Source organism: Vitis vinifera, chromosome 8 (genome assembly GCF_030704535.1).
Source record: "Vitis vinifera cultivar Pinot Noir 40024 chromosome 8, ASM3070453v1".
Classification (NCBI taxonomy): Eukaryota; Viridiplantae; Streptophyta; class Magnoliopsida; order Vitales; family Vitaceae; genus Vitis; species Vitis vinifera.
The window spans coordinates 5,635,541-5,651,360 of record NC_081812.1 but is presented as its reverse complement, the minus strand read 5'-3'; the positions used below and the strand labels follow the sequence as shown (position 1 = coordinate 5,651,360).

The 15,820-nt window shown below is 35.6% G+C and overlaps 2 protein-coding genes across 2 annotated transcripts in view; one reads left to right on the top strand and one right to left on the bottom strand.

The window, feature by feature from the left end:
- Positions 1-5,869, bottom strand: part of LOC100248747 (uncharacterized) — a 55,066-nt gene extending 49,197 nt beyond the window's left edge. The window contains exons 1-5 of the mRNA XM_002263605.5: positions 5,496-5,869; positions 5,302-5,396; positions 4,400-4,499; positions 1,072-1,176; positions 786-948 (exon numbers count right to left, since the gene is read on the bottom strand). Coding sequence (XP_002263641.2) covers positions 786-948; positions 1,072-1,176; positions 4,400-4,499; positions 5,302-5,396; positions 5,496-5,676 — 644 coding nt within the window. The 5' untranslated portion in view covers positions 5,677-5,869. The remainder of the gene's footprint in view (positions 1-785; positions 949-1,071; positions 1,177-4,399; positions 4,500-5,301; positions 5,397-5,495) is intronic.
- A 475-nt stretch (positions 5,870-6,344) lies between these two features.
- LOC100253843 (caffeic acid 3-O-methyltransferase) lies at positions 6,345-8,260 on the top strand. The gene is given in 7 exon segments (XM_019221570.2): positions 6,345-6,353; positions 6,866-6,905; positions 6,908-6,970; positions 7,215-7,266; positions 7,443-7,678; positions 7,772-7,836; positions 7,942-8,260. Coding segments are annotated over 7 exon segments (774 nt in total). The 3' UTR covers positions 8,251-8,260.
- Positions 8,261-15,820: the final 7,560 nt, after the last annotated feature.

Sequence of the window (15,820 nt, the reverse complement as noted above, 5' to 3'; positions counted from 1 at the left end):
AATGCTAGTTTCTCCCCACGACAAGACACAACAAACCAATCTTCAGTTTTCTCACCTATGACTCCATATTCAATTGGTCCCCCGAATATTTAAGCAATGGCAAACATGATTTTTAAATAAATAACAACCCACATGATTAGAAGAATCTGAATGACTGATCTATAAATCCCTCAGGCAGTTCTTGTTATTTATCTATCTAAAGAACAGAGTCAAAAAGTCATTCCAATTTTCAGTTGTCTGGATTTAGGGTACTCAAAACAGCATGACTTCCACTCACTGGAATCACTATTAAATTTTGTCGTAGCTCTTTCCACATCCAAAGACATTCACGGTTGCCTGGACATACATGGCAATTAGATTGGAAGCCAAAAGAAACAAAACACCCTCCACTTTCCCTTACTCTAATTCAATCTTGTCCCTTATGAACCAAAATGGCCAACATAACAACACTATTTTCTCCAGAGAGTTCATATTCCTTCTTAGACTCCAAAGATCACAATGAACTTGTCGTTCTAAGGGTCATTTCATCATTTAAATCTTATCACAAGGGTATGATTGTGATGTTGGTCTGCTGCTACTTGGTGTGACCAGAATCATATAGATTATGTTAATATCTTTTAATCATGTTTTGACAGTAAGTTTTTGGTATCCAAAACTGAAAATAAACCTGTATGCTTGCCAAATGCCAGCATACAACACCTCTGATGGACACATAATACTAGAAAAATATGATAGTTTCTTGCCAAATGAAGCATTCTAAAGTAATAAGGAACAAGCCAACATACTTCTCTGAGGAGCCATCTTGGTTATCATGCACTAATAAATAATGCTTCAAAATCTTTGGGTCCATCACACCATCATTAAGCAGAAAGGGCAGTTGATTAGTGTTGAAAAGGTCAACAAATCTGTTAAGTGGCCGTTCATCCTTCGTTGAAACAACCAAAAGGCCTGCATGTCAATTTAGACAGAAAGCTGAAATTGAATCCAAAATAATTTATGGGGAATAAACAAACTTTTAAAATATTATCCCGAGAGGAGGATGGGTCACATTAAAATTAGTTTAAAACTTACATGCCACAGGATGGTCAAAAGCTTCATGATCTGAAAATGACAGGGAACGTACGAGCTCTTTATTGAAAAATTGAAACCATGATGGCAGAATTTCAGATTCAGGGGCTGCACAGGAAAGCCACAATTATCAGTCCCAACAACTCCAAACATTCAACATAATCTCCACTCTACCAACACTGATCCACATCCTCCAAATTATATTTCTAAAAATCTAAAATTTTCAAACAAAGAGCAAATAATGAAGGTAGCAGCCTCTCAAATCAATAAAAGCAAAAAAGGGAGGATGAGGAGGAAGATACTATGCCTAACACTATTGTTTAAGAAAAAATAAAATGTTAAGGGGAACTAGTTGCAGTAAACTAAAATGGAAAAGGTTAGCAAGAATGGGAATGATTTTGGCCATTCACAATACCCTTTAAATTAAGAACAAACTACAGAATGTTTTTCAAAGCCTTAGACAATCAGGATGATGAAGGATTAGAAACGCCATTCACTGAGAAGAAGGTGTTCAGGGCTTTGTGGGATTTGAATGGGCATAAAACTCCAAGCCTGAATGGCTTTTCTACGGCTTTCTAGCTATTCAGCTAGGACTTTGTGAAAGATGAAGCATCGGGATTCTTTAAGGAGTTCCATGACAAGGAAAGTTTGAAAAAAGGTTGAATGCTACGTTTTTTGTGTTAAAACCCAAAAGATGGGGTGCAACTGACTTGAAAGACTTTAAACGAATTAGCTTGATAAATAGTTTGTATAAGCTCATACCTAAGGTGCTAGCAAGGTTGAAGAGGATGGTGGGAAAGTGGTTTCTATGTTCCAAAATGCTTTTGTAGAGAGAAGGCAGATTCTTGATGCAATGCTTATGGCTAATAAGGCAATTGATCCTATGATGAAAAGTGGCTCCATTGGTGTAATTTGTTAACTCAATCTTGAGAAGGTGTGTGCTTTTGTCAATCAGGATTTTTTACTAGCCACTCTTTGAAAGATAGGACTTGGCTAATAATGGATTGAACAGATTAAATGGTACATCTTGACAACAAAATTTGCTATCCTAGTTAATAGCACCACCTAAGGGTTTTTTTTCAAAGCTTTAGAGGTTTAAGACAAGGAACTCTCTCCCCACCTATTTATTTGTGTTGGCAATGGAGACACTCGGTTGTCTATTAGAGAGAGGTAGGGAGGCTGGTACTTTGTCGAGATTTAACGTGAGGGGAAAGGGCTATGGGGATGAAAGTGTCCCATGTATTGTTTCCCATTGACACCTTAGTCCTTTACAAGGCCACACAAAGTCAAATGATTCATTTAAGATGATTGCTTATGTGGTTGAAAACTATCTCCAAGCAGAAATAAACCTAGAGAAAAATGAATTGATCCCAGTAGAGAGGGTGGCAAATGTGGAGGATTTAGCCCCTTGAATTAAGATGTAGCATAGAGGAGTTTCCATCTACTTGGGTATCCCCAAGGGTTTCCTTCCAAATAGTTTGGGCTTGTGTGGAAGAAAGGTTTCGCCAAAGACTACCAATGTGGACAAGACGATATACTTCTAAAGGGGGTAGGGGAGGACCCTAATTTGAATTACTTTGTCCAGTTTAACAATATATTTTTTATGCTTGTTCAACTTTCCCAAAAAGTGATACTGAGGCCAGAGAAAATTCAAATAGACTTCCTTTGAAGAGGTGAGGCTTTGGAGAAAAAGATGTACTTAGTGAAATAGTCGATTGGCTATAAGGAGAAACCAAAGGATGGCGGGGAGGAGGATGGTCTTGGCATTGGATGCCTTTATTCACTTAATATGGTTATCCTAGGGAAGTGGTGTTGGAGATACGCTTTGAAAGGAGAAGCGTCACTCAAGGAAAGTATGGAGAGGAAGAGGTGGGTTGGAGTTCTTGCAAAGTGAGCGAAAGGTATGGAGTTTGGGTACAAAAAAATATCATAAAGGGATGGAACACAATCAACAGAAGAGTAACTTTTGAGGTAGGAAATGGGAGAAGGGTAAAGTTGTGGAAGGATAAGTAGTGTGGGGAAGAACACTTATGCATGTCTTTTCCCTTCTTGTATGTCTTAGCATTTTCAAAAGAGGCTTGGATGGCAGATGTTTATGATGATTTAGGTGAAGGGGGCCCTTAGAATCCCTATTTCAATAGGAAGATTTGACAAATTATGTTACGATTTGACAAGCTATAATTGGTTTGGCTTATAAATATTGCAACTGATTTTGTATGGTTATATGTTTTATTTCTTTCCTTTAATTCTTCCTTGGAAATTTGCCTAGTAATTAGGTTTCCTGATTTAGTCTTAAATTAGCTATAGCCCAATCAACCCCTTGTATGTATATAATTTGTTTTTTTTTTTTTTTTTTGATCAATTTGTATGTATATAATTTGTACTCGCCCTTTTGGAATTAAGATATAGTGAGAAGTTATTCATTCCTCAATTTCTCTTAAGACTTCAATGATTAGGAGTTAAATAATGTAAAGGCTTACTCTCTCAAGGTTGCAAGGAAGGTCAATAAGGAAGAAAATGATAGAGTGGTCTGGATGGTCTCAAGGAAGGGAGTCTTCTCAATCCAATCTTTATATTCCATCATGGAGCTAGGTTTTATAATTCCTTTTCCATTTGGCATTATTTAGAAACGATGGATTCCATCAAAAGCGAGTTTTTATGCTTGGGAAGCTATATGGGGAAAGGTGTTGACTTTGAATCAACTTTAGAAGAGAGGGTGGTCCTTGATGAACAGATGTCCTCGCTGCAAAAATGAAGAGGAATCAACACCATATTCTCTTACATTGTGCCAAAGTAAGAGAACTATGGCAATTGTTATTCTCTCCACTGGATATTGTATGGATCCTTCCTTTTATAGTTAAGGAGACTATTTTAAATTAGCACAACTCTTTTGTGGGAAGAAAAGGTAAAAAGATTTGGAGAGTCACGCCCCTATGCATTTTTCAGGTAATTTAGAAAAAAAAAATAGATCGAAAAGCATTGGAAAGTAAGGAGAAGCCAACTCAATCATTAAAGTGCTCTTTCCTTAAAGTCTAGTAGCCTAGGTTATATATATATAGTCCAAAGCCTTTGATTGATTTTGTAGATTGGATGGATCTAATTGAGGAAGGGATTAGTTTTTTGTTCTCTCCTCCATCTAGCAAAATCTTTTGATACCTATTGTATATGTCCTCTGAACATTGGTGCATACCTTTTCTTTATGTATTTATAATATCCTCTTACAAAAAAACAAGAACAATGACAACGACAAACTATTGAATTTCATGTCATTTAAGAGCAAGAGAACAAAAATAACCAGACAAAGGAAAACAAACGAAGGAAGATAACTTACTAGATAGGACATCTTCAATTTGAGGTGGGTCTGAACACAAGTCAGAAAAGTCTTTCTCCCCAGCATGGGTAATAACCTCTTTCAGCTGCTCTTTTGCAACCTAGTTGAAATAAAAATGTCTTCAACAACAGATAGCCAATAACTCAAAAGGAAAATTTTTCACAATGCTACTACTAATATTACTAACATGCACAATAATGCCAAATATTCAATAGTTCAAAGTGCACAACCAGCATAGACCCTCTTTTCTCAGTGTAGTTAACTACATAGTCAAACCAACACAAGGAAAATCAATCAATGCAAGAGTGAAAAGGCTTTTAACAACTTGGAATACAAGAAAATCAGCTCCAAGTGAACTTTAAGTTCTTGTGCTCCTACATCACATTGTTTATTTTCCAATATATTAAATATCTGCTACCCTCTTTTTGGGTAGGGAGAAATTAAAGAAAAGAACAGTAAACCGAGTTCCGAATGTTACTGTTATATATTGTTTTATTTTCCAAGAACAAGTGAAAAATTCATTTAAGAATCCATAGTTTTTGCCTTAGGTTAATCCAAGAAGTATGAAGAAATACAAATTAATGAAAATTTAAGACTCAGAAGACCAGTCTCAACTGAAGTTTAAAATCCTCATATTCGCGTATCCCATTGCCTACTTCAAGATATATTATATCAGTTACCGTTCGATGAGAAGATTATGCAAAAGGACAGAAAATAAAATAAAATTATGTACAAATCCTATTTTACTATGTCGTTGTCTTCTCCCATTATCCTGTTTAAAATGAGAGCAACTGATGAACAAGTCCAAATCCTCACATTGAGTTCAGCTAAGGAAAGCTTTAATTTCTTTCATTTTAAATTATTTTCTCGGCTACCAAGCACAGCATTAAGAAAAAAACTACCTCCAGATTCGGCTGTCGGATATCCGATGCATAAAACAATCGTAATTTGAATTTCTGAAGCCTATAAGGTTGATCGCTCGCCGTCCGTACTGGAACTGCCACAAATCAAAAGGATCCAAACACAATCATCTCAAATTTCACTCACCATTATACACAAATAGAGGCACAAGATACACATAGATGTATGATTTTACCGTCGATATTGTTAAAGGTAGAGAAAGGAGTAAGCAATTCGACGAGGTTGAGGCCGTTCTTGAGGCAAGCTTCTTCGACAAGAGGAGTGCGGAGAACCATCACCACCGGAGTGATCTCGTCCAATAGCATTAGGCCAAGTGGCGAATTCGCCGGATCGGATTGCCCTAGCATCGTCGCCATCGTTGTCGTCGCCGCTGCCGGCCGGTGAGTGGATGGTAGTGAGCTTCTCCACTCGGCTTCAATGATAGTGCTGAGTCAAACTCATTCACTGGGTCGACTCGGCTTCTGAGGGAATTGCTCAGATCTCTGAGCGCCTTCTCTCTGTTGCGAGCCAATAGCCAAGGCAAGTCGTGGAGGTCTGTGACCCGTTTTCCCTTTTGGATTGTGAACTGTCTTTCGGACTATCCACTTTAGATCTGTTGGGCTTGGGCCTACAAATTTTTATATTGTTTAGGTGTTATTTTCTTAAAAAATAAATAATAATAAAATCATAAAATACATATTTGATAACGCATGTGAAAATTATTCTCCATTTTGAGGAAGAAAAAAAAATATAAATAAAACACATTTTTAATAACATACATAAAATGTGCCAATAAATTTTTCTCAAAATTCGTGGATGTTTGAAAAAATACCTCAAGAATCCATAGGAGGAATTGGAAAATCCAAACAATTTGAAAATAAAATTTTATTGATTTTCATTTGAAAAATATTTTTAAACAAATATTCTCAAGCTTTTAACATGATGATTGGTTACTAGAATAACATAACTTAATTGATTTTTTTTTTTTTAATTTCTCTCTAAATTCATTTCTGTATTTTTTTTATTTTTTTTAAATATGTTCACTATGGAAAAAGTCCTCATTTCCCTTCTTTTTTTTTTTCTTAATAAGCTATACAACAAAATTTAAATGTTAAATGTTTTCATTATTTACACAATTTCTCAGTGACTGCTTTTAAAATTCTATAACCTAAAATTAGACAAAAATATAAATATGAGAAAATTTTATAACCATAAGTTATACAAAATAAATACAATATCTATACTACTTATAAAAGTTAGAGATAGTTTACATCTTTTGTTTCCAAAAACTACTCTTATCAATTTCTTTTTCTTTTTTTCAAAAATACCCCTCAACTCATCATTTATGTCAAGTGTTTGTAACCTACCCTATACTTATAGCAAGCCGAAGCCTTAAATAATAAATAAATAAATAAATCAACTTAATAGTTTATCCCAAACATCATCATCATCATACCCAACTTATTACCCATTTTTCAACCACTACCCTTCTTTTTATGTTGGTTGTGAATAATTAAAAAAAAATCAACTTACCAATTTACCATACATTACATATAATCAAGATAGTACAACATTGGACCCATTTGCAAACTCCTCACCCGGAACCAAATGGTAGGTCGATTGGTCCTTTGTTTCTATTGCACCACGACAAAGTCTTCATGGAGAGCCAATACTATACAATTAGCTTTATTCTTTTTCCCTATTCTGAAGTTTCTTTTCCATAGACAAATGAAGTTTTCTTTTCTTTTTATTTTTTATTTTTTATTTTTTTGGAATAGTAGTGGGATTTTTAAGGGGGAAATGGGGTTTTGATTGTCTCGATAAAACAAACACAAGGGAATCGAAAGATTAAGGACTAAGATGGTGAAGTCACCATATTGTTGTATTTATACCTTGATCAATTGGGTTGTTCTCAGGTACCACTTGAATGATGTTATATTGGAAGGAGGAATTCCCTTCAATTGGGCGTAACAGATCAAAGATTCAACAACTATTTTCATCGAGATTTTTTGGTATGTCTTTTTAAAGTTCGCCAAGGCGAATTCCAAAAAAGGGGGGTTAAACGCCATTTCTTCCACTGTCATTCATTGATTCACTCATTGTTAAGATGAGATATGCCTATCTCTATCTCACACTAAGCTAGGAAATTTACAAACGAGAAATTGGGGAAGAGGTTCAATGAGGCAATGTCAAATCATACTAAGTTGATAATGAAGAGGATACTTCAGATTTACAAAGGGTTTGAAGGCCTCAAAGTGTTGGTTGATGTGGGAGGTGGTATTGGGGTCACTCTTAGCATCATCACTTCTAAGTATCCTCATATTAAGGGCATCAATTATGATCTGCCTCATGCTTTAGCAAACGCCCCCTCTTATCCTGGTACTGAATGATTCTCTTCTTTACTATTTCTTATAAGCAAAGAAAGTTAGGGAGATAAAATTGTAATTCACTGATATCTGAGTCGTGTTTTAGGTGTGGAGCATGTTGGGGGAGATATGTTTGAGAGTGTTCACAAAGGAGACGCCATTTTTATGAAGGTAAGCCATCTGGACATAACTTAGAAGTCAAGATTCAAATAGTTTTTAGTTTTTAGTTTTTTCTTTCTAGATTTGCCATTATTTATCTATGGGACATGCATGCAGTGGATTCTTCATGACCGGAGTGATGAGCACTGTCTGAAGCTTCTCACCAACTGCTTTGAAGCTCTCCCTGATAACGAGAAGGTGATCATCGTTGAATCCATTCTTCATATGGCTCCAAAGAACACAGTCTCAACCAACATTCCCTTCGAGCAAGATCTACTCATGCTGGCTCAAAACCCTGGAGGAAAAGAAAGGACCCAGAAGGAGTATGAGACCTTGGCCATAAAATCAGGATTTTTTGGTTGCATGGTCATCTGCAGTGTTTACAACAGTTGGGTTATGGAGTTCCCCAAGACAGCACATCCATAGCTTAGTCCCTAGCTTTTCAGGGTCGTACGCTTGTTCTTTTGTTTGTTTGGTCTTTTTCTCCCTAGGGAGTGTGCTGGGTCAAACTTAATGTTTAACATTTCATGCCTTAAAATAAAAAGTTTAAATTAATTCATGCAGTCATTTTTAATTTTAATTTGCAATATTGAGTTGCTTTATCAAATAATTGAGAGAAGTGAATTCTTCTGCATTTTTTTTCTCACATGTGAGGTTATTTGGCATCACTTAATATATTTAGTGCTTAATGATTAAATTAAGAAGTTAAATTATTCTTAATTATTAAGTCAAGTGAAATTATTAAATAATTTGTCAAAAGTTGTTTTTAACTTTAAGTTCTAATATTAAATAGGTAAGTTCTAAAAATGAAATATATGGTAAAACTGTTTTCAAGAAACAATAAACGAAAATGTTAATGTTTGTGGGACCTCTCAAACTAGGCATTCATCTTTGGCACAACAATCCGACGTCCCCTTTTACATAGCTACTTCATACTTCATCCTGTTTGAAGAAGTGCCTCATGATCCATTGATATCATGTTTATCAGTCTCAACCATTGATTTTGGTTTGTTTATAATAGGGAGAATTGTGTTTTGGGCCCAGCTGGGCCCAAAAATTAACAAATGGTCCATCTAACCGACCCATTTAAGCTGAAAACCCATAGGAAGTGTCAAAATTAAAAAGAAGGATATGCACTTTTATTAATTCCAAAAATAACCTTTGCTGATTATGAAAAAAAAAATATAATAAACAAAAAAAGCCAGGTTGGAATTTTGCCCTATGTCTCTTCAGATTTCAAGCCTCCGTTTTCTTCTCTTCGTCTGCGGCTCTTGGGAATTTTGCCCTAATTTTGCTCTCTTCAGCATTTCAAGCCTATAAGCCATTTTCTTCTCTGCCTAGAAGTCGTTTTCTTCTCTACCTAGAAGCCGTTTTCTTCTCTGTCTAGAAGCCGATTTCTTCTTTGCCTAGAAGCTGTTTTCTTCTCTACCTAGAAGTCGTTTTCTTCTCTGCTTAGAAGCCGTTTTTTCTGTTCCTCCCGAGTTTCTCCATCGCTTGCATCTCAATCTCTGTGGCTTTTTGGAATTTTGCCCTAATTTTGGTCTCTCTTCAGCATTTCAAGCCTAGAAGCCGTTTTCTTCTCTTCCTCCCGAGCACTTCCATCGCTTGCATCTCAATCTCTACGGCTCTTTCATTTTTTCTCGCATTCGGCTCTCTCGAAAATTTGAATAAGGTATGGATTTAAGTTGGGTATCTCTTGTTGCATATTTGAGGTTAGTAGATTGCCTAAATTTTGGTCTTTTCAGCATTTCAAGCCTAGAAGCCGTTTTCTTCTCTTCCTCCCGAGCACCTCCATCGCTTGCATCTCAATCTCTGCGGCTCTTTCATTTTTTCTCGCATCCGTCTCTCTCAAGAATTTGAATAAGGTATGGATTTCAGTTGGGTCTCTCTTGTTGCATATTTGAGGTTAGTAGATTGCCTAAATCTCGACCTAAATTTTCTTAGTCCAAATCTCTAAACTGTGTTCAACTTGATCTCCGGAGTTCAAGTTAGTGTTCCCATTCAATAATTGACTTCTTGGTTTGGTACTATTATTCGGATGCTGAGAAAGTAATGAGAAAAAGAAAGGAAAAATTTTGAACCATAATTTTTGCTTTAATCCTTGAGAATACAGAAAATGCACTTTACCTGCAACTCATGATTCATGGCTTAATCGATCTGATTATATTTTTGTAATTTTTTTTAGATTTTTTTTCATGCTATTTGTATATTTTAAATTCAAAAAAATATTTGTGAAAAATTGTCATATATACTTGAAAATAATTTATAATTGTTTAATTGGTTGCTAGAAAACCAGGAGAGGAAAAATGGAAAGGGGAAATGGATAACCTAAAAACCCTACAGTTTTCTTATGGTGCATTGGCTTGAGATGTAGGCACAAGTAATAGATTTATCTCTTTTTATCTATTAGTTTTTTTGACCCTTAAACCTTAAATGTGTTAAACTATTGCTTATGGTTTTGTATGAATCATCTAAAGTAGGACATGATAGTTTAGAAGAGAATTCTGTATTTGTTACATTTTTTAGGCTATTATCTCTTCATATTATTTTGAAAAGCAACGCTTTATAATTAATATTTAAATATCTCCATTCTCTTTGAATAAGTTTGTAGGCATGTCTGATATAGTAGTACCAACAGAAATTGTCTAAGGGTTTGAGTGAGAATGAGAATTTGTTTTCTACCTAGTGTAAGTATAGGTCAGAGCTTAATAAAACGTGGGGGATTATTTCCTATTGAATGTCTTATAGTTCCATAATTCCAATGTTTTTGGTGTATATATATATATATATATATATATATATATATGTTCTGTAGTATTATGTCAAATCGGACACAAAATCCTCCTACTTTACTAGATATTGTTGTGATGTTTTGTCTTAAAGTTCCAAGTATTGACACGATTAGATTATTAGCATAGGTAAGTAGTAGTGTCAAATTGGGTAGCACTAAAGTAGTTGGAGAGAGAGGTTTTTGCTTATAAAAATGTGAACTATGAATATATAAGTAAAGGGGAATGATAGGGAAAATAAGTTAGAGATTCGTTTTTTTTTTTCCTTTTAAAGCCTTTCTTAGTTTTTAATTTAATGATTTTTTTTAATCTATTAATTTCAATCTTTTAATTTCCATTTCAGTTTTACATTTCTCATTTTTGTTTTTTATTTTTATTATTATTTTTAGTTTTGTTTAGGTTATGTAGTATTTATCAGTCCAAGAGCAGAGAGAAGCTCGGTCTTCATATCTTAGTTCAACTCACCGTTTGTTTATTAGTGCCTATCTTAAAATAATCTTACCGTTGACAATGGTTAGAATAATCAAAATGAGCAACAAAAATTATTTTTTAAGACTTTAAAGTTACATTTTTTTGTATATACATTTTTTAAAATATAACTTTTTCGTATGTGAACATAGTATATTGTGAGATGAAAAAACTTTTAAGATCACATTGAATATGCATTATTGTTTGTTCAAGAATATAAATTTGTGCTTTATTTCAATAGGTTGATGGATGCCACAAATAGAATATACTGTTATATTTTCGTGGGAGGCAAACTTGTCCAAAAAAATGATGGCCTTTGGGAATATGTTGGTGGAAGAAGCAAAGGTATTCACATTTATAAAGGAATGACATTTGAAGAATTCACTCAGAAGGTCTTAGAAAAATTCGACATTTCCCTTCATGTGAGGAGGATGCACTACACCCTCAAGTTTAACCCTAGAGTCATCCAAGATTTAGAAGATGAGGATGACTTGGATAACGTGGTTTCCCACACTGATGACTTTGCAAATGTGTACATAGTCGAGTCACCTGGTGTGGAAGCTATAGAGGCAAATATACCGAATACACAGTTGACACTTGGGTAATGCGTTTTCACTTGGATGTCTATTTAAAATTTTATGAATATCAATTTTACGCATTATGTAGTCTAATTTTGGTTATGAATGTAAATGCAGAGGTCCACATCCTACGTTTCCTTCGTCTAATGCATCATGCGATGCAAATCCTAATACTATGATGTTATCAAGAGGTTTTGCATCGCGTTGTGCAGATAGTGAGTACACCCCTTTGGAATCGAATCGGTTTCGTGAGGCAATATTAGGTTCCGGACATACATTTAAGAATGCAGATGAGTTTCGGAATGCAATATACCAAATGTCATTAGCTGGAAGGTTTCAATACAAGTACAAGAAAAATTCACCCACTCATATGTCAGTAAAGTGTTCGGTTGAGGATTGTCCTTGGAAGATAACAGCTCATGCTGTTGAAGGAAATGAAATATTGAGAGTTTATACTTACCAAGTTAATCATAATCATATAGCTCAAGATGAGTGTTCATCTAAGGTGCGGGTTTCTTCCAAGAGAGGTGCTGTTGTTGTTGAAGACGTGTTTAGAACAACTCCAGAATACCTTCCTCGACAAATTTGCAAGGATTTTGAACGTGATCATGGAGTTCAATTGACTTATAACCAAGCATGGCATCTTAAAGAGAAGGCAAAAGAGCGTGTATATGGATCTCCACGTGCGTCCTACGCGTATTTGCCTTGGTTATGCCATAGGCTAAGGGAAATTAACCCTGGAACTATTGCCGAGTACACTTCTCATGAAGGTCACTTCAAGCAATTGTTCATTGCCCATGCATTTTCAATTCAAGGGTTCACCATGGGGTGTCGACCGGTATTGGCTATTGATTCTTGCCACCTAAGTGGTCCATACAAAGGAGCTCTTTTGTCTGCCATTGCATATGATGCAGATGATGGAATGTTCCCTCTAGCCTTGGGTGTGGTTGGTTCAGAAAATTATGAGGATTGGTATTGGTTCTTGGAGAAATTGAAGGGGATCCTAGATGGTCGAGAAGTAATTATTATATCAGATAGACATCAAGGGATATTGCATAGTGTTTCGGAGTTGTTTGGGGTAGAAAATCATGCGTATTGTTATCGATATGTGAAAGAGAACTTTTCAAGCTTCTTCAACAGGCAAAACATTAGGGGAAAGAAAGGGAAAGAAGATGCTTTGTTGCTTTTAGACAACATTGCATATGCTCGGTTGGATATAGACTATAATGAGGCGTTTGAAAAACTTGTGCGTTTTAATGGCGACCTAGCAAGGTGGGTTGTGGAGAATAGTCCGGAGCATTGGGCGATGTCAAAGTTCCTTAAAAAACGTTGGGATAAAATGACAACTAATATTGCAGAGTCCTTCAATGCGTGGTTAAGAGAGGAACGACACCAAACAATTTATACGTTGCTGATGATGCACATGGATAAGCTTGTAGCCATGTTGGACACCCATATGCGTGGTACAGATAAGTGGAAGAGCGTGGTTGGTCCCAAAACAGAGGAAAAGCTAATGTCAAATATCACGATATCTGCTCCGATTACTGTGATGCCCTATTTGGGTGGGACGTTCAAGGTTTTTACTGGAGATGTTTATTTGGTTGTGGATATGCAGCAACATAAGTGTACATGTCTAACATGGCAAATGTCCGGGTTGCCATGTCCACATGTATGTGCTGTGATCCGCACATTGAGACACGATGTGTATGACTATATCGACCCATGTTTTAAATTCTCCACCCAACATTTGATTTACTCGGGTCAGTTTCAACCATTACCAACACACAACATGCCTAAAGTTTGTGAGGCTGGGACTTTGCAAGATGGCCAAGGCAATGTATCTCCTAGTCTCCAACCCCCGCAAGTGAGACGTCCTCCAGGAAGACCCCGACAAAGGCGTATTGAGTCACAATTTAGCCATAAGAGAGCTATTCATTGCTCTCGATGCAATGGCATAGGTCACAATCGGTCTAAATGTAATAATCCATTGCCGTGACATGTTCATTTATTTGCTTGTAAGGTTTTCATTTTGTGTACGATCCCTCATTGTTCCATTATTTGCTTTATGGTCATAGGGTTGTTGCTTTTGGATGTTATGTATTGTCCTTATTATAGACACGATGCACTACTTTTTAATTTTATTTTTTATAAGACTACTTTTTAATTTTCATTATTTGGAGTTGCTTTCATTACTGATTTAATTTGAAATTGCACTTTCAATGTGGTATCCTTTAACTTGATGTATACTTTCACTTCCCTATTTTAAGTATGTCCTACTCACATCATTGGATGCGTGCATTTTTCTTGTCACTTAGCTGAACTTTCATAGTATTGTACTATACTTGCTCTATAGTTATTCAGTTGGTCAGTTTAGCTGTGCATAACATTCTACTTTTCTATGCCCAATGATGCAGTTATAATATTAACAATGGCTGGTAATGGCCTAGATGGTTCTGCTGCCAGTTCACTCCCACTCTCGGTATGGTTCATCATACTTGCTTATCTTAGTTGTTTTTTGCATTCTTCCGTTGCCAACATACTATTTGAGGGGTTTTCGCTTCTCTGGTAGAGTGCCACAAGAACTTATAATCTATAGTCATGCAATTTTAATGTATTGTGAGAACATAAATCAGAATGCATGTTGGTATCAAAATGGGTAAAATTTGCCTACTGATGATATTTTACATATTTGAATTGGTGTGAACAAATGACTTCCTTGTTTATATATAATGTCAAATCATTTTATGAAATTTTCATTTTCAGATACCTTTTAAGTTAGTATATATATATATATATATATATATATATATATATATATATATATATATATTATGCATGAAATTTAAGTGATTTCTTCATTACCAAGGATTTTTTTCTATCAAGTTGTCTTACAATCTAAATGGGAATTAAATAGGATTATTCATTGATTTGTTGATGGTTTCTTTCTCTAATATAATTAGTCAATTTATTTCCATAAATTGATTTGATTTCTTTCTTTTATATATCATGTAGTATTCTCATATTTATTTTTGTACTTTTATAGTCTATTCTGTACATTTTTACTGTTATTGGCTATTCTATATAGGCTTATTCATAAATTTACAATCCTCCCTCTTACAGGATATCTCACTGTCAGTAGCACCCAACCCCATCTAATGTCTTACCCTGCTGTATATTATTTCTAAATACAAGCAGACAAATCTTTGTAACTTTGAGAAATGATAGCTTTACTTTTTCACTTATTTTGTGCATTACCAACTGCAAGAATGTTGCTATTCCTAACATGTCCATGTTGTCAAACATTGCATGCAGGGCACATCACTGCAAACTCGATGCTCAGCTGCAAGATTTAAGAAACTCTGCAACCGATTACCAGAGGAAAAAATACAAGCAATAAGAGACCTCCAATTTGGAGGTCTCTTAAACTTAAACTGCACAGAGGTGCGCCACAACATCTGTATCTTTCTAATCCAACATTTCAATGTTGGATTTAGACGGATAGAGTTCTCAGCCCAGAAACACTATCCTCTTACAGCCACCGATGTTGGCCTCATTTTCGGCCTCCCAACAGAAGGGCGGATTTTGCATGTGACCTCTACATCAACAGAACATCCATTTGGGACTATTCGGGCATGCGAGGAGAGACTCCTGGACTTACCTGTAGGCGAGGAGTTCCGTAGAGCATTCATTTACTACGCATGTGCCACATTGTTGGCCCCCACGTCTAGGCTCAATGGTTGCCGTAACTTGTGGCATACCATCCATGAGGATGGATTCCGAAATGACGTTAATTGGGCCCAATTTGTGCTTGACCAACTGGTTGAGGGAATTAGGCGATTCCAAAAATCTAAGACCTCTTGGGTACATGGCTGCATTTTATTTCTTCAGGTAGTGAACTTATTCAGTCTTTGTCTTCCATTTTGTTATATAATTTTATTGCACAACATAGTCACATTTGCCTACTGATGTTTGTATTTATTATGCAGCTGCATTATGTCATTAAATTCCAAATTCCTTCAGTCCAAGTCCCCATTATAGTGCCCCCAGCATTGCCATGGACTGATGATATGATTAAACGACGACTAGTCGCTGAGATAAAAGAGTTTGGAGCATTCAGACATGCTGAGATTGATTTTGTAAGTTATGCATGCATAAATATAT